This window comes from Hibiscus syriacus, unplaced genomic scaffold (assembly GCF_006381635.1).
Source record: "Hibiscus syriacus cultivar Baekdansim isolate YM2019G1 unplaced genomic scaffold, ASM638163v2 tig00111758_pilon, whole genome shotgun sequence".
NCBI lineage: Eukaryota > Viridiplantae > Streptophyta > Magnoliopsida > Malvales > Malvaceae > Hibiscus > Hibiscus syriacus.
In genome coordinates, this window is record NW_024063170.1 from 2,374,848 (window position 1) to 2,393,925 (window position 19,078).

A 19,078-nucleotide genomic window follows, 5' to 3' on the forward strand; every position below is an offset into this window, starting at 1 on the left:
TCTTTTGGGGGGTTTAATAAAAGAATGTAAAACTTTGAAGGGTTTATTAAAAATACTTAAATGTTTTTAAATTTGAGATAATTTGATTAAAATTTTAGAACATTTTAGATAGATATTTTGAGGTATCAATATTTTGATTTTTGTTATCATCTACTTTTGAATGTTAGTCGATAAGATATGATAGATACTATTATTTATTATATAAGTAAACATACATAAGATTAATAAATTAGGATTAAATTATAGTTTAAATATTGAGACGATTCAAAAACCTTTTTGAAACTAAAGTATTGAAATGGATATAATTTAGGAGGTTAAATTGCGAATAAAACTTAAAAATAAAGTAACGAATCACAAATTTAGCAAAAAGAAAAACGCAAGTCCAGTCCAAAGAGAAGAGATGAGGAAATCAGTCCACGGCCCATCAAAGATTAAGAAATTAGGGCTGCGTTATAAATCTCACGACTTCGGTAAAACCCTCGACATTCCTCCGCCACCCAGCCGAAGGGGAATAGCCCTAGCTGCTTTTCATTTTCTTCACTCTCAAGGTTAACATCTTCTCTTGGATCTTAATCTTCTTCATACCAATTTATTCTATTGTTTTTCTTCATTTGATTTTATTTTACTGAGGAACGAAACATTCATTTTGTTTAGTTTTCAGCTTTATTTTAGCTAAATAGGTCTGCTAAGCTGGATTTGTTTTGATTCTCTTTTTTACTTCCTTTCATCAGAAAGTTATCCCAATTTCAGCCCAAAAATGTCCGGGTAAGTGACATCTTCCTATATAAATGTCAAGGTCATATTAATTGAATGTTAGATTCATGTCTTTAAAAGTGATTCGTATGATGAGTTTGTTTTAACATCTCCGTACACAATATCACGACAAGCTGTTTGCGTTTTCTCCCTATATATATATACGTCGGGTTTAAGTTGCTTTAGTGTGGAATAATGTGCTATTGTATCTTTGTGTGCTGAAAGGGTTGCATTGTGTTTTATTTTTAGATGATTTGGTGGAAAATAATAAGCTTAGTTAATGTTTTATTTTAGACCATGCGGTTCATGTCTTTGTTCATCAAGTAGTTGCAGAAATTATGTCGATTTTGAGGTCATGTGTAATTAGGGTATGATTTTGGCAATAACTTTCTCAAAGTCCATCATTTCCTCTTGTCTGAGGGCTTTATGTGTTCCTTTTGGGAGATCTCATCATTATTAGATTTGGGTTTTATTCTTTCATGTATTTATGATGTACTCTTGGCTGATGAATTCGCAGAGAAGAAGTTGCAGTTGCTGTCCCATCTGAGGTTGCAGCTGCCATTGGAGAGCCAATGGATATCAACTCGGCTTTGCCCCTTGTGATAAGGAAGTCGCAAGCACATGGTGGGCTTGCACGTGGTTTGCATGAAGCTGCCAAAGCAATTGAAAAGCACAATGCACATCTTTGTGTTTTGGCCGAGGACTGTGACCAGCCAGATTATGTTAAACTGGTCAAGGCACTCTGTGCAGACCATAATGTTAAAGTGCTACGTGCGCCTAGTTCAAAAACTCTGGGCGAGTGGGCTGGTGTAAGTAAAATTTCCATGCCTATCAATTTGTCTTTAACTTGCTCAATTTGACCACATTGGTCATTTGTGAATATTGCTACAAACTATGCCTGTCAAAATGAATGAGATTACTTTTGTTCTTAATGCCAATTGCGCTTCATATCTGGATGCAGTTGTGCAAGATAGATTCCGAGGGCAAAGCAAGGAAGGTAGTTGGCTGCTCTTGCGTAGTTGTCAAGGTATGGACATATTTGCATGGAAATACATTCTGTTTATCTGCACTATATTGTTTAGTCAATCCCATTTTGTTCTGTTTTGTTATATTTTTCACCTTGGGTAAGTTATATAGTCTGGCAATATTATTTAGGGTAAATTAAGGTTTAGTACCTAAACTATCAATTTTGGTTTGTTTTAGTACCTAAACTTTCAATTTTGGTCTGTTTTAGAACCCAAACTTTCAATTTTTTCAAACTATACTTAAAGCTTAGTTTTTGTTTCATTTTAGTACTCTTTTTTAAAATTTAACGTTAAATTTTGAAAATTGAAAGTTTAGGTGCTGAAATAGACTAAAACTGATAATTTAGGTATTAAACGTATTGAGTTTTTAACAGTGGGGTATTAAAATGAAACAAAATCTGAATGTTAGGTATGATTTTGAAAATGTTGAAAGTTTAGGTACTAAACGGATCAAAATTGATAGTTTAAGTACTAAATCCGTAGTTTATCCTATTTGTTTAACCATGCTTAGGTATTTATGATAGTCCTGGTTCTTTCCTGCAGGATTATGGTGAGCAACACGAGGCCGTTGAAGTTGTTCAGCAGCACAAGGATTAAGCGGTTGGGGGATTGTTTCCTTTGGTAGATGTCTGCTTGAGTTCTTTTTGGCGTTTTATTATTTTTATCGTAATCAAAAAATATTTTCTTTTCTCTAAGCTGTTGCAATGCTCTGAACTACTTTCCTTTTCCTTTCCAGTTGAATTGCTTTTAGGTTTTTTTTGGGGGGAAAACCATTTTATGTTTGTGTGCTTACGTGGATTCCATAAGATGCTGACGTGGCTTAAAGTATTATCTCATTTAAATCGATAAAGTTATAGTATTTTTATTAGAAAAAATGGATTTTCATTACAAAAAAGAAAATGGTAGTAAAATAAAACAAAGCAACAATGCCATCATGCTTCAAGTGCAGCTTTGACAATTTCCAGAGAACTACCAACTCTACTTCCGACGATGCTTATCACGACGCCATAAACTTTAGGATAAACTACGTATGTAGTACTTAAATTTTTAATTTATTTTAAATTTTATTGAACGTTTAGTTTTTATTTTATTTTATTATTTCATTGTTAAAATTTTAATGTATTTGGTACTTAAATTATCAATTTTCTTTTAATTTAGTACTTAAATTTTTAGTTTTTTAATGTTAAATTTTGAATGGAATATTAAAATGAAAAAAAAAAGTTAAAAATTTTAATGGCATGTATTAAATGAAATTAAAACTAACTTTTAAGTATGATTTTGAAAAAATAAAAAAAATTGATATTAAAATGAAATAAAATTAATAATTTAAGTATTATATACATAATTTACCCTAAACTTTATTAGGATAGGAGCTAACAGAGTAATCCATTGTCATAGTAGTTTTAAGATGAGTCTGATAGTCACATCGAAACGCGCATTAAGGCTTCGCTTTCTACAAGGCATGAGGTACGTCCAATGTGGACATACTTTTCAGATGACGTAATTTAATATTGGTATTTAATATCTCGTGTTCTGCGTAACGCGATGTTCTCGAGATATTGAACTTTCACGAGAAATTTATCGAGACTGATATTCAACGTACCTCACGTTTTCCAAAGAGCAAGGCATGTATTACTTTCCAGCCCAAATCATATGAGCTTATAGGCATGTTCGGGGGCAAGTTCAGGTATTTAATCTCAAATTTTTCATAATTTATAAGATTAAAGGCGTAGTATTCGAATTTATCTTTCTGTTGATGCCAATATCGAGACATACGAGATATTTTAAGTGAGTTAAAAATCGCGTTGAAAATGGTTCTAAAGCTTGTTTTGTTCATGAAGAAAGTGCTAAAATGGTTTGGTAGGCATATTCGAGGGTTTTTTTGTATTTAATCTGAAAAATTGCATAATGTATAAGAGTAGAGGTGTAGTATTGTAACTTATCTTTCAATTGAGAGTAATATCGGCACATACGAGACATTATAATCGGGGCAAAACTCGTGTTCAAAATGGTTCTAAAACTTGGTTTTTACACGAAGAAGATGCTAACATAGCTTGATAGGCATGTGCGGGGTAGGGTGAAAATCATATTGTTGAATGATAACTTAAACAAACTAATCATTGAAGCTTAATTAATAACTTAAACAAATTTTAACATTATATTTGATCGGATTATTGATAACCCCATAAAAAGGCTATAATTCGTGTTTTTTTTACTTAGGTTATTGGTTGTTTAAAAGCTCATTTATGTGCATTTAGTCTCATTTAGTTGCATTTATCATACTTGTGGTGTAGTTTGCTTGTTCGTCTTTAATTATCTTATAAATGATGCTTTGATGGGAGAAATGTAGTATGGTGGTAATTTATGCAGGTGAAAAAAACTGGAGAAAAATTGGAAAACGTTGCAGCATTCTGGATAGCATTCATGGGTGAAAAAATTGTTGCAACATTCTGGACAGCATTTTTGGGAGCAGAAAATGAAAAAAATATGAAGATATTTTATTGTTGTTGCAAGTTGTGACACGTGAATGCCCTTTACCAACTGTCCAGCCCACACATGTGAAGGGAATATTCCTTAGGATACAAAAGGAATTAGGACACTCAACCCTATGAGCCCTCACTATATCAAAAAAAAAGACCACATTTATGAGGGGAGAAAAAGAAGGGGTTTTATGAGATAAGAAAGAAAAGGGTGAGAGACAACCACTCTTCTTTCTTTTCTTCTTCATTGTAGTGACCTTTATTGTTGGAGCTCTAAAGGGATAAAGCTTGTTGGCCTTTGAGAGAAACAGTGACACTTCGGTGGTTCACGGCAGTCCACAATGAATCTTGGCTTGGGAGTTTTCTTCCTCCTATAGTTGTTCTTTATTTTCTTCATCTTTTGCTGGATATGGTTGTATTAAATGGATGATTATGGATGTTAATTAACCAACCATGGACTAACTTATGTTGGCTAGGGTTTATCTTGGAAGAATATGTTTTGTGTTTTAATTAATGTTTCAACATTTCCAGTTTATATACATGCTTTGTGCACTGTTTTATTTCTTATATTTGTAAAAGCTTTTGGAGAGATAGCCTTTATTTATGTTTGATGCTTGATATCGAGAGAGTTAAGGTTAGATCTACGTGAATAATGGGGTTGAGCTAGGAAGTAAAACCCAAACTCGCCTTAAAGATAAGAAAAGGGTTTTAACTACTAAAAGGAGTAAGGTTTAATCGATAGTGTCTTGCTAGGGTTTATTCTGAGAGGTATTGATGTATCATTTTCACTATCAGGTTTCTTACTAGAGATAGCCTATAAACAACTTAGAAAACTCTGTCAAACATCGTATTAATTGAAAAATGTTAGGCATTCATTGAGGACAAAACATAGGATTCCAAGATAGACCCAGTCATTTATCCTTCTTAAGAGTTCCACATGTGTGAGGTGTTTTATTGTCTTATCTCGTACTCCCATTTCTCAACTCAATTTTTCCATATCATTTTACACTCATCACACTTCAATACTTTGCTACAACATTCTCATCACCTTGTTCATACCATTATATATACATATTTGTTTATAGTTCAAGTGCATTAAACTAACTCGAAAACCATTCAATCTCTGTGGAGACGATACTCAATCATCACTATATTACTTATTCGATTGTGTATGCTTGCACATGTTTGCATGCCATAGCATAATACATCGCACATGCAACAAGGTTTTGAGATAGTTTTCATAATTAGGCATTTGCATTGATAGTCATTAACAGAACTTTGCTATAACATTTGTTATTTTTAAGGTAGTTTCTGGAATAATTTAATGATGCCCAATGATGATTAATTTTTTTATGGATGTGATTGAATGTACATGACTGTTAAGATTAATAGAACCAACTTTAGGATTTGATTCATTGTGAATATTTGATACACAATTGTATGTTTTCTATGCTTAAGGAAATTAGAAACTTTTTATAAAAGAACTCTTGCATGCCTTAGTATAACTTGATGTTAATGAACTTAAATGATAAATGATATATTGAAAGGCTAAATTAAACTCCCTTGTGCATATAAAATGTGTTGAATTATGAATAAATGCTTCGACATGACTGTAGAGGAACACTCATCTTTGCTATGACATTGCTTGGAAACTCCCTTGAGTAAATGGCACATATAGTATATGAGTGAATGAAATTAGTCATGGGATGACTTTACTCAATAGGCTAGGGAATGAGGTGTTTACTCCACTTCATTTTTAAGTCTAGGAAAGTAATTGCGATAGGTTAACTCTCCTCATAACAGTGATTTTTTTTTTTGAATTTTAAGGAAATATGAGTAAATTTGTGCTTAAAGGTTGAATAAATGCTAATGCAAAATAGAGAACTTGCTTAGAATTGTTCTAAATTTGTTAAACATAGATTGGATATAATCAAGCACACACATGTGGAGAATATTTTTCTAGGGAAAAGTTCTTGAATTCTTAATTTATCTAGCATGTTTAAGCCAATTGTTTCTGAGGGCTGAATTCTATACCTTACAACTGCCTTGGATTGAACTTTGCCATAACATATCTTTTGTTGATTACTATTTATTGCTTGAGGACAATCAATATCTCAAGTTTATAGGTTTGATAACCCTGTAAAAAGGCTATAATTCGTGTCTTTTTACTTAGGTTATTGGTTGTTTAAAAGATCATTTAAATGCATTTAGTTGTATTTATCATTTTTATGGTGTAGTTTGCTCGCTGGTCTTTAATTATCTTATAAACTATGCTTTGATGAGAGAAAAGTAGTGTTTTGGTGGTAATTTGTGCAGGTGAAGAAAACTGAAGGTGAAATAGAAAATGTCGCAGCATTCTGGATAACATTCCTGGGTGGAAAATTTGTTGCAACAGTCTGGACATAATTTCTGGGCGCAGAAAATGACAAAAATATGAAGATATTTTATTGTTGCTGCTAACTGTAATACGTGAATGCCCTCTACCAGCTGTTCATCCTACAAATGTGAATATTCTCTTACGGTACAAAAGGAATTAGGGCACTTAACCTTGGGAGGTCTTAATTTATAAAGAAAAAGACACCATATTTATGAGGGGATAAAAAGAAGGGGTTTTATGAGATAAGAGAGAAATGTGAGAGGCATCCACTTTTCTTTCTTTTCTTCTTCATTGTAGTGACTTCCATTGTTGGAGCTCCAAGGGGATAAAGTTTACTAGCCTGTGAGAGAATCAACGACACTTGGGTGGTTCAGGGTAGTCTACAGTAACTCTTGTATTGGGAGTTTTCTTCATCCCTTAGTTGTTCTTTACTTTTTTTCATCGTTTTTTGGATATGGGTTATATTAAATGGATTATTATGGATGTTAATTACCCAACAATGAATTAAATTAAGTTGGCTAGGGTTTATCTTGGATGAATATGTTTTGTGTTTAATTAATGATTCAACATTTCCAATTTATATACATGTTTTGTTCATTGTTTTGTTGCTTAGATTTGTAAAAGCTTTCGAGAGATAGCCTTTATCTATGTTTGATACTTGATATCGAGAGAGTTAAGGTTATATCTATGTGAAAAATGAGGTTGAACTAGTAAGCAAAACCCAAACTTACCTTAAAAATAAGGAAAGGGTTTCTACGACTAAAAAGAGTAGGGCTTAATCGATAGTGTCTTGATAGGGTTTACACTGAAATATATTGTTGTAGTATTTTTACTATTAGGTTTCTTACTAGAGATAGCTAGAAACAACTTAGAAAACTTTTTCGAGCATCGTATTAATTATAAAATGTTAAGTATTCATTGAAGACAAAACATATGATTCCAAGATAGACCCATCCATTTATCCATCTTAAGAGTTCCACACATGTAAGGTCGTATCGTTGTCTTATCTTGTACTCTCATTTCTCAACTCAATTTTGACATAGCATGATTTACTTTACTGTTTGTCTTAGTATTTCACCCATATCATTACTTTCCACATTATTCACATCACTTTGTTTATATCATTTTATATTTTATTGTCTTTAGTTTTAGTGTAGTAACTTAACTTGGAAATCCCTCCAATCCCTGTGATGACAATAGTCACTCACTACTATATTACTTGTTTGATTATTTATATTTGCACTTATTTGTGTGTCATAGAATAGTACACCACACACGCAATAATTATATATTTAAAACATAAAAATGTGTTCTTTTAAAAAAACTAATCGATATGAGAGTGTGATTGATTAGGACATTTGTTTTTTGAGTGTCCGAGATTCCTACAAATACTACCTAGCTTCGGCTGTTCGGTTCTTTCTCAATGGTCGACTAAATCCTCATTGAATTAAATCCTCGTTGAGCATAGACGACTAATTTTAGAGTTGTAGCACAATATATGGTTGTATTGTAGGTTCATCATAAACCGCATCCGGATCCCTTTTGTTTCTAATAAGAGAAAACTCATACTGATACACATTGAATATGATTTCTCGTAAGTACCCGATATCAATGAATTGCATGTAGTCAATCCTTACAGAAGAACAATCGGAAATGATGTGTGCATACACGTATTTGAATGTTTGGAATATTCTTCAGTCACATGTTTTGTCACGTAGATTAACAACGTATGAGTTATGTTGTATGCCTTCGAATGACTTGGAATATTCCAAAACACAAAATTTATTTTGTTCGTGAGATACATATTTCAGACTCATCGCGTTTGAGTGTTACAGAAAGGTTTGCAATCCAATCAACTGGTTGCCTTTCCAAGGTTGCAAACAGGGTTATCAACTGATGATATGTCACTTTGACAATGGAAATGATAGGCAAATGTCACACTTACCTCAGTGATAAATTGATTGCCTCAGCTAAATTTATTGTCATGTGACCATATCATCTGCCCGCATCAGATGATCGAAACCATTTCTCCATCGGGATTTTAGCAAGGTAGTTGTAGCCTTCTTAATTCCTATGTCGCAATTCTTCAAATTGCTCGTTAATCTCGTGTGTAAAATGTGAGTGGCTTACCCATTAAAAATGCAACAATTAATTATAAATAATAAATGAGAAGATATTTAAATCCAAAAAAATGAAAGACGTACCAATGTGAAGCACCATTACACGTTCATCTTCGTTCCAAAACTTTTGTAAATAATTTGTAGCAATATAACGTAAACAATACTAGTGATAAATATAGGGAGGCATTCAAGACGGTCTCATATGCTCGATTGCGTATTTGATCTCAACGCCTCTATCATAAATAATACTTATCCCACCAGGACGCTCACACAAAACATGTGATAGAACATATCTGTACAAGTACTTAAAGAAGAATTCTCATGAGTTTATATATTTCTTCTCGATTATTACGAACACAATGGGAATTATGTAGAACTAATATTTTATTATAAAAAAATAAGGGCAAAATGTTTTTGGACTAAATTGAATTTATTCAAAGTTTTCAAAAATAATTCAAAGTCTAATCAAAACCTTAAAATGAGTATTTTGACCAGAAGTTTCGAAACTTCTACAAGAGTTTCGAAACTTTCCAAGACAGTTTCCCAAAAAGTTTTGATACTTTTCAAGAGTTTCGAAACTATCTCAAGAGTTTCAAAATTTTCTCTAAAGTTTCAATACTTTGGCTTCAACGGTCATATTTTTCCAACGACTCTTTTGAAGTGTTTCGAAACTTTCCCAGAGTTTCAAAACTTTGTGTGTAGAAAGTTTTCCAATGGCTCCAAACCTTCCCAAACGGTTGGAAACGGCTAATAACTTATTCCAACATATAAAAACAAGTTCAAGATACTTGAAAAATGTGAACAACATCTATCCAAGCAATCAAACACAAGATAAAAGCTTTTTATTCTTTATTTCTCTTTCTATTGTAAATATTTATGTTTTTGTGGGCTTTAATTTGTAAACACCTTCTTTTTTAGAGGTTTTCTTGTTTATAATTTTTTTCTTTGTAAATGGGTTTTGGTTACTACAACTAGAGCTATGGGCGAACGGAGTGAAAGAGAGAAGAATGGATTCTAACTCAATGCTAAGGACATGCACATTTTGTTTGTACATTAAGCCTAAATGAATATGGAAGAGTCTCCTCTTGTTCAAATTCCAAGTAGATATGGGACAAACTCTAAGTCACTCATGAAGGAATTGATGAAGTGAGTGAAACGAAAATCGATCTTCTCAATCATAGCTACGAGAATTTCAAGATGAAACAAATAAAGACATCAAAGCTATGACGGATATATTTTTTGTGATTGTCAATGGTCTCAATGGATATGGAGAGATCATCCCTAACGAGAAACTTGTTAGGAATATGATATATTTTATTTCAAAATATTGGTAATCGAAGAAGACGGTGATTATTGGAGCAAATAACTTAAAAACTCTATCACTTATTGAACTTATTGGCTCCCTCACTTATGAGTTGATGGAAAATAAGAAAGAACAAGAAGAAGATAATAAACAAGAAAATAAAGAAAAAGTGTTGCCTTGAATCCTCACTCAAGATGAAAGCACCTCAAGTGAAAAAGAGGATGAAGAATAAGAAATGGTCAAGTTCTTCAAGAAATTTAAATGATTCATGACATCCAAAAAAGACAAGAAGCATTAATCGAGCAAGAAAAAAGGTCCCCCTATAAGATTTGAGTGCCTAAGGATGGGACATGTCAAGTATGAATCATCTTCTAAAGAAGAAGGGATCAAGCAAAAAGAAGGAATTTGTGGCAGCTTGGAGTGATTAGCCAACCTATGTGTCATGGCCATTAAAAAAGATTCAATGGTAACTTCTAACTCTTTTAATTCAAATTCTTATTCATTTAAAAAGTTACAAGATGTCTATGATGAGTTGTATTTGGAATTTGAAACCATGAATTCCAAATATAAGAAATTAATTTCAAATTTTAAAGTTGAAAATGATTTGATTTTGAAAGAAAAGTTGATTTAGAAAAACAAAATAAAACTTTTAAAAATTATTTAGAAAAAGAAAATCTTGATTGGAAATTTAAGCTTGAAAGCTTAACAAAAAAAAGAATTAATTTCTAAAAACAACTCATGTTTAAAATTGACAAAATGTTTGCATTGTCATTTTCATAGTCATTTGGAACATGCTTGCCCTTTAAAGAAAGGAAAACGTTTTAAAATTAGACAAGTATGAGTTCCAAAGGGAACAAGGGGCATTGAAACTAACGTCCAGTGATCAAAAGCAATTTGGATACCAAAATCCAATTGAATGTCTCTTGTAGTTGTGTAAGAGCAATGATGATGAAAGTGAAGATATTCAAATGCTCTAGCCACACTTGATATGGAATGGGTAACCTCTAAGCTTATTTTGATTATCTTGAATAATTGGTTGCTCATTTGGTTTAAGCATGCATGAATTTTTATTTTAAATGATTTTATGTTTTTTATCTCATGAATATTAAAAAGAATTGTGATATTTTCTAAAGTTTTAATGATTTTTCGTGAATGTTTGTTCATCATAATGAATTTTGGTCAAGATTGGTTTTAATGTTTTGTTTTTACAAATTTTAATTTTTGACCTTAATTTAAATGTTTATGCATGTGATTTATTGCAAATGATATATCTCTAACAATTGATATCAATTTTTTAAATACATAACATTTTTGTATAGTTGTATGCACATGCACTAAATATAAAAATTGGTATTGTATAAAATATATTAGACTTGGATAGATTGAATTCCATGTGCTACTAACATGTTTGTTTATCTTTGTTGAAATTCAATGTCTTTTAAGTGTTAAGCTTTTAAAGTTAAATTTTTATTTGGAATACAATTGTATGAGGGGGAGCTTCCGATATTTCAAATAGTTTTAATATTAAAATTTCTACTTACTCTCCATTGTTATTTTGTACCTTAAAGTTTGAATTATTTTTTATATAATAAAAAAGGAGAGAAGTATAGGTTTGAAAAATTCAATTTCAAGAATGAAAAATGGGGAGCTTTAATATTTTTCTAATAATTCTCTTTTTCATTAAATGTTTTAATAAGGGTGAGCTTTTTGTCAAAAACTATTTTTCAAAAGTTTTGTTATATAAAAAATAGAGAGATTGTAGAACTAATATTTTGATATAACAAATAAGGGGAAAATTTTGGACTAAATTGAATCTATTCAAAGTTTTCAAAAATAATTCAAAGTCCAATCAAAACCTTAAAATGAGTATTTTTTACCAGAAGTTTCGAAACTTCTACAAGAGTTTTGAAACTTTCCAAGACAGTTTTCTAAAAAGTTTCAATACTTTTCAAGAGTTTCGAAACTGTAACATCCCAAAAAATCGGGATATGACTAAAATATAAATTTTTGAAACTTTGTGATTAATTTCAAAAAACTTGAAAAGTTCAGAGACTTAATTAGAGTATTTTGGTGTTGGATATAATAGAAAAGTTTAGAAATGGAAAGGGCATAATGGTTATTTAGTAAGGGAATGAATTAAAAATTCATTCTTTGGTATTATTTATACACGTGGAGAAAGAAAGAAAGGGTAAAAGAAAAATCTGGAGAATTGATTTAGCTCTTTTCTTCTTTTCTTCTTATCTTCTCGTGACTCCATGAGTAAGGTAAGTTGGTCTCAAGTTGATTATGCCTTTCATTTTAAATTTGGTTTTGATTCTTGGAGTGTTAAGAAAGCTTAAGGAAACTAAGAGAAGTAGAAACTAAAGGATTTATAAATTACAAGAGATTTAATATAAGGGTTTTTAAAGTGAATTGTTAAGAAATAGTTAGTAAATAAATTTTGAAGTGAAATTTAACTTGTAAAGGGTCTAAGTAAGAAGTTAGAAGTAATAGAAATGGATTTAGAACATGTTGAATAATTGATATGATTTTTAGTTCTAAGTGTTCTATAGGAATTTTGGATGTTAAAGTGTAGTAAGTTAGTTGTAATAAGTATGTTATAGTTTAAAGGTTTGCAAGGAGTTAGAAGTAAGGGTTATGGTTGGTTTTGGTAGAATTTCGAAAGGGAAAATATGAATTCTGGGCAAGGGGTATCGGTATTGGATGAATAGTACCGATACTCCAAAGTAAATATAGGTGATGATTTGGGTTAGGAATCGATAGTGAATGAACAGTATCGATACCAGAAGGAAAAAGTGGATAAATCCTTCATAGAGTATCGATACTGGAATAGTATTACTAGTACCATGGGTATCGATACCAATGTTTAAGTATCGGTACCATTTTAAGGGTCGATTTCCATAATGTTATAAGGATATCGATACTGAAATGTAGTATCGATACCACGATACGGAAGTATCGGTACTATACCTTAGGTATCGATACTATTCATATGGAAATTATGAATTAAGTACTTTGTTTTACTCAAGTTATTAGTCATTGATTTATAGTATGATGAATTCCGATATTTATTTAGATCGTATATTGGTATAGATATTGATCGAAAGCAAGTTCCAGACAATTCAAAGTTGTAAGACCGATCTAAGGTGTTAAGTGCTTAACTTTGGCTAAGTCTTTAAATGAGGCTAAGGTGAGTGCATACTAATACGTATATGATGTTTTATGGAAATTAGACTTTCAATGAGTCTATTTCCAATGTTTCCATTGCATGAGTCCATGAATACAATTATATGTCTAAGTGTTATATGCATTATGATACATGAGTTATGTGTAATATGTTATTCTATGTGGCACTTTGATGCATTTTATACGAGCTGTGGTGACAGTATTTGTGCACAACATCAATGCACTCGCATATCGTTAGTTCTCAGAAGTGTACCATGGGCTATTAAAAGAAATAACATAAATAAACTATATGTTATGCTATATGTATTGCTTTGTGAAATGTGTTATGATTTCTATATTATATCTTGTTTTACAGAGATTAAATACCAGATTATATGTTTAAATGGATTAATGTTAATGACAGAGATAATGATAATGATGTTAATATTGATCATGATGGTATATGTACGTATATGCATTTTGTTATATGAAACGATCTATAGTTTTAGGTATTATATTATTGTATGACATGTTCTGATTTTGTTATGTATTTAAGCTTTCTATTATATGTTTTATATGCCTCACTAAGTCAACGACTTAGCGTGTGAATGTTTCACACGTAGGTTCCAAGAAGAAAAAGGAGCAAAGATATGCAAGTCAGGTCAGCTTCTCATTTCCAAAGATCAGATCAGAAAATAATTAAATCATATGTATTTTGTAATACTGATTTTTAGTTGGCATGTAATTAAAGATTTAAATTGGATATGCTCTGATCAGTTTTGTGAAATCATATGTATGTATTTAATGTAAATTATTCAGTTTTGTTTTAAATGTGAATTTGAATTTTCAGTTATATTGTAAAGTAAATGATTTGAAAAGTTAAAGTAACATCTCAGACTCGTATTCGAGTCGGATACGGGTTGGGGTGTTACAGAAACCTTCCCTAAAGTTTTGATACTTTGACTCTGACGGTCATATTTTTCTAACGACTCTTTCGAAAAGTTTCGAAACTCTGAGTGCAGAAAGTCTTCCAATGGCTTTAAACCTTCCCAAATGGCTAGTAACTCATTCCAACATATAAAAACAAGTTCAAGACACTTGATGCAGGTGAGCAACACATATCCAAGCAATCAAACACAAGAGAAAAGCTTTTTATTCTTTATTTCTCTTTCTCTTGTAAATATTTGTGTTTTTATGAGCTTTAATTTGTAAAAACCATCATTTTTTGAGGTTTTCTTATTTACAATTCTTTTTCTTTGTAAATGGGTTTTGGTTCTAGCTAATCCTTTCAAAAGCTATGGAGTTATAAAGGTTATCTCTTTATCATTAAAAAATAAAGAACAAATTAGTGGATTTGTTTGAAAATCCTAAGCGGTGAGTTTAGGTAGTGGATATAGACTTCATTAAGGGAGTTAAACCACTATAAATCATTGTGTAAATTTTCATATCTTTATACTCCTTACTCTCTAAATTTCAAAAAGCCAATTCACCCCCTCATGGCACTTTTCGGTTGATCGACTGAGCTTCATCGAACCCAATAAATTATTTTTCAATTGTTTTCCTATTCCACTACAACCAACATTATTTGTGTGTATCTATCATACAACCAAGTGTCGTCGATTTGAACCATCAGCTTGTAGTGCCGAAATACATTAACACATTGCGAAAATGTCCAAAAAAAACCTATAAAATTAGCACGCACCTTTTACAACACGATCATTTTTGTACGTCAGCATAGTTTTCAATTTGACAATCATGCTCGATATGTGTTTCTTCATCAATTTCAGCCATGGTCGTAACTCTTTGTACGATTCTTCCCATTAGCCATACAATTTTTGTTAAGTATGATACCTAGCATACCATGCTTTATGGTAGTTAACTGTGTAGTTGTATTGAGATGTGATTACAATAATACAACTAGAACTGTTACACGTGCATTTACTTAAATCAGTGGTATGAAGGCATCATAAAGCACGTGAACATCTAAGTTTGGATGATCCTGAGTGAACCTGCTGGCGGTGCAAGCATGAGGTTGATGATATTTTGTTAACTTTATTAGGTTATAGATCATTTTCAAACGTGATACACGAACCCTCCAATTACATCATTCGGAATTGTGGACACATTCAACTATGTACTTGTCTGCGTCTATTTTTCACAGTCAACGTAACTGAGTGGAGTATATTATAGTTCTTAATGGCAACCATAACGAGTTCTTTTGTTATGAATGTCATTCCAACATAGAGCTCATCATCACCATATTCTTTGTATTGATCAAGTTGTGTGAATTATGAAAAGTCCAGAGCATTTAAAGGTTCCATCTCAACTGTTGTGAAGTGGGATGGTGACTGATAATAAGAAAATGAGGTGTAGCATGTGGAAAGTCATCATTATTTGCTCCCTCTAGCATATTAAGATCCTCTGGTTCTTCATTGAAAGGGCCTACCTCTTCATTATTTGGGTTGATCTCCCTTAATGATTCTTCATCAGAATTATCCTGTCAAATCGAAATAGTTCAGCGTTGTCGATTATTGGGATAACATGAGTAATAACTGTGCGTCGATTACGAGATCGCTCACGAATCGTACTACCAAGATCAAAGTCGACAACACCAGTACAAGAATATTTCCCCATAGATATTGAGAAATCATCAAATGTGTTAAACGCTTCATGTTCTTAGAACCCTATTTCTTATTGAGGATATGATGGACCCATGCCACTATTGTATGGATTGTACGTTGAAGGTGGTAGATTCAGGTCAAAGTCCAAGTTAGCGATGCAAGAATACATTGGCATTGAAGACGATGATGTACCTACATCATTGCCCCAAACAGTAACTCTTAATAAGTTTATATCGTTATGGATATTAACTGTCGAACTATGAACATTAGGATCGAAGTCAAAATCAGTCCGTCTCCAATTTGGGAAACCAGTAACATCATTATCATATGAGAAATTTACATACAGCTCAAGTGGCCCTCCTAATGAATATTGCATGTGGAAATCAAGCATCATGTCCACATCACCATCATCCTTAACGTTGTATACTGATTAGGTTAGTGGTTTTAACGAAGTCAGTAGTCGATACTTCAACGGTTCAAATTTTTCCTATGACCATGTGGAACAACATTATTAACTTCTTTCATCAATTTCTTATAAGTTAATTTCTTTAGCAATGTTATCATCATAGTATGTAATGACTGAAAGACGATGCCAAGAGATTCATCACGCATCATTTTGCCATAATAGTATACCAAACCAGTAACAGTTCATCTCCTCAGCATGTTTTGAAATATATATGATTTCCAAAGAGAACCACAATATGCAAAATGTCAATGCTTTCAAACTTGTAATAATCAAGAAGTGTCAAATAAACTTACGAGTGAGCCTACTGATCAATTCCTTATCTTTACCTTCACTTTGTGTTTATAGTTTACTTCTTCACCAATATTTGCTGAAATACGGATTGGAATGAAAATCTCATTTTTTTAATAGAATAGCTTGTTGATGAGATGTGGAAGGGACATGGGTGGCCTGCAGGTAATATTCCAGACTTGACATGGCAAACACCTCGTGTTTTGCACAGCGCAAGTTTCGCTGATATTCCTAAAGTGGCAATAGTTGATTTGACTTGGTAGTTTGACATGTGAAATGAAATGGATCTTGCGTTTGTCACAGCGCGAGTTGCATAGATATTCCTGACGTGGCAGTAGTAGATATTTCAGATTATATTTGCATATTTAAATTCATCTTGTTCCACCAAACTTAACCATCTCTGTGAAACCTTTTTATTATTTCTTCATAAATGATTTATCTCTACTCGAAAAACTTCTAGTTTTAAAAATATATCCTCTTTTGCTGGCATCTAGATTTCCTTTGCATACTTCTTAAAACAGTGTTGTGTTTTTTCCTATTCATTTTGTATCGACAGTACCAAGAACATAACACAAGACATCCTCTTATGGTGGCATTGTTTTCCACTTGGGCCTGTCGAGAAACTTATTCCTCCAGGTTTTAGGTCCAAACGAACACCCTTCAAGAAACGCTTTTGAGCTTTTTTCTTTGTGTTCTGTATCGAATGTACGAAGGAAGAAGATGAAGTTTTCCTTTGCGTTTCTCTAGTACGTTGGTATCCGTTTATTATAGAATGCAACATCTACTTCTCTTGTTGTGTGCTAAAATTAAAATGTACTCATCAATTAAGTTATTTACATAAATTGTATCACGCCAACAATTTTTCATATATATCTATATCAGTTTCAATTGAAATATAACTTGCAATACTACGTTTGTAACCTCGAATATTTTCACAAATATTTTGTTTAACTAAATTACTCAACAAAATGTCTATCAACTCATTTTAGCTTCTGGATTTTGTAAAATAATAACTCTATATTTTTTTACAATGATTGATTTTTTGAGTTTTTTTAACATTAAATAATATGATTATATTTTATAATTAAGACCTCATGTTTTGCAACAAGGGAGGTTAATTATGTCACATTGGATTTTATTCAATTCAAATTCAACGTATCTCGTGTCCTATGCAACATGAGTTCATATATGAACCATTGGATATTATTCGATTTAAAGCGTCGTGCCATTTCAATATACCTCGCGTCCTGGGAAACGCGAGGACTGTTATAAATAGGGGCCCATTTTGGAAGGTTTCCTAAACCTGTTTCAAAGCAAAATACTAAAAAAATGTATTTTAATAACGTCGAGTTCCCAAGAGAAGTGTTAACAAAAATTCTTCTTCATGTTGCTTTTAACTCCATCTTTGATTTTGTCAACACGCAGTTGACTTGCAAGAGTTTTCATGAAGCTGCAGATCAGAATTACATTTTTCATAGCATTTCGATAAAAAACTGTAGCATCATGCCGTGATATTGACTCGAGAAGAGGTTTCACGAAAGATGCCTTGCTGCTTATAATCCTGAAGCGTTATATAGAGAATGCATGTATAATTATTTTAGTGGAATAAATTCAAAGTTCGGCCTACATTGTTTGAAACAAGCAATCGATAGAGGTAACATCAATGTCATATATGACTATGGCCTTATTCTAATTTGTTCTGGGGGTGAATTGAGGGATGAATGACTTCGAATCGTGAGAGCTCTCGATCTCACAATAATAAATTTACAAGTTATTTATCCTAAGATGAATCCGTTTTTACATTTTAGGTCGTGGCATGGTCACTACATTGTATTTCCAAAACAAATCGAAGCCTACAATTTTCCTACCAACTATGGGCGTAATTCATACCACCAACTTTGGTGTTTTTGGAACCATGAAGCAAGTTTTTTTTTTGTGACGTTGTACATAGAGATCATGTTGACTATAAATATTTATAACAATCTACTTTTTATGTTATTATACTAAATATTATGTAATAAAAATAGTATGTTCAAATTTTATATAGCATAGAAGTTATGTTATTTTATTAAATATTATGTAATAAAAATAAAATTATTAAATTTAATTCAAAAAGTAATATACATCTTTCTCTTTAGAAACGTTGAATACCACTCACGATAAATTTCTCGGGACTGTTTAATATCTTAAAAACCTTGTGTTATATAAAATATGAGATCTTAAATACTAATATTAAATTATATCCTCTGAAAATGCATCCACGAGCGAGGCCTTAACGCTCGTCGTATGACGTATTTTTCAACAAATCTGGTTTGGAGGTATTTAAAAAAAATTATTGGGTTTCTATGTAATAACGCCATTACTTCTTATCAATTTAACAAAACGACACATATGGTGCAGTGAGAAAAAGAAAAGAAAAAAGTAGAGAGCGTGATAGGACTATGCGTCGAGTAGTGATTGGACAGATGATTTAGTTGATA

The 19,078-nt window shown here is 31.9% G+C and overlaps 1 protein-coding gene across 2 annotated transcripts; it reads left to right on the forward strand.

Moving 5' to 3' along the window:
* Positions 1 to 482: 482 nt before the first annotated feature.
* Positions 483 to 17,724, forward strand: LOC120169234 (40S ribosomal protein S12-2-like). Of its 2 annotated transcripts, XM_039177432.1 has the most exons (6): positions 483 to 548; positions 732 to 765; positions 1,271 to 1,562; positions 1,715 to 1,780; positions 2,322 to 2,405; positions 17,712 to 17,724. In XM_039177432.1, exons 2-5 carry the CDS (start codon positions 758 to 760, stop codon positions 2,373 to 2,375), a joined length of 420 nt encoding a protein of 139 aa, XP_039033363.1. In that variant the 5' UTR covers positions 483 to 548; positions 732 to 757; the 3' UTR covers positions 2,376 to 2,405; positions 17,712 to 17,724. The 2 variants fall into 2 exon arrangements, with proteins under 2 accessions (XP_039033363.1, XP_039033362.1); XM_039177431.1 differs by lacking the exon at positions 17,712 to 17,724 and having other exon boundaries at positions 484 to 548; positions 2,322 to 2,470.
* The last annotated feature ends 1,354 nt before the right edge of the window (positions 17,725 to 19,078 follow it).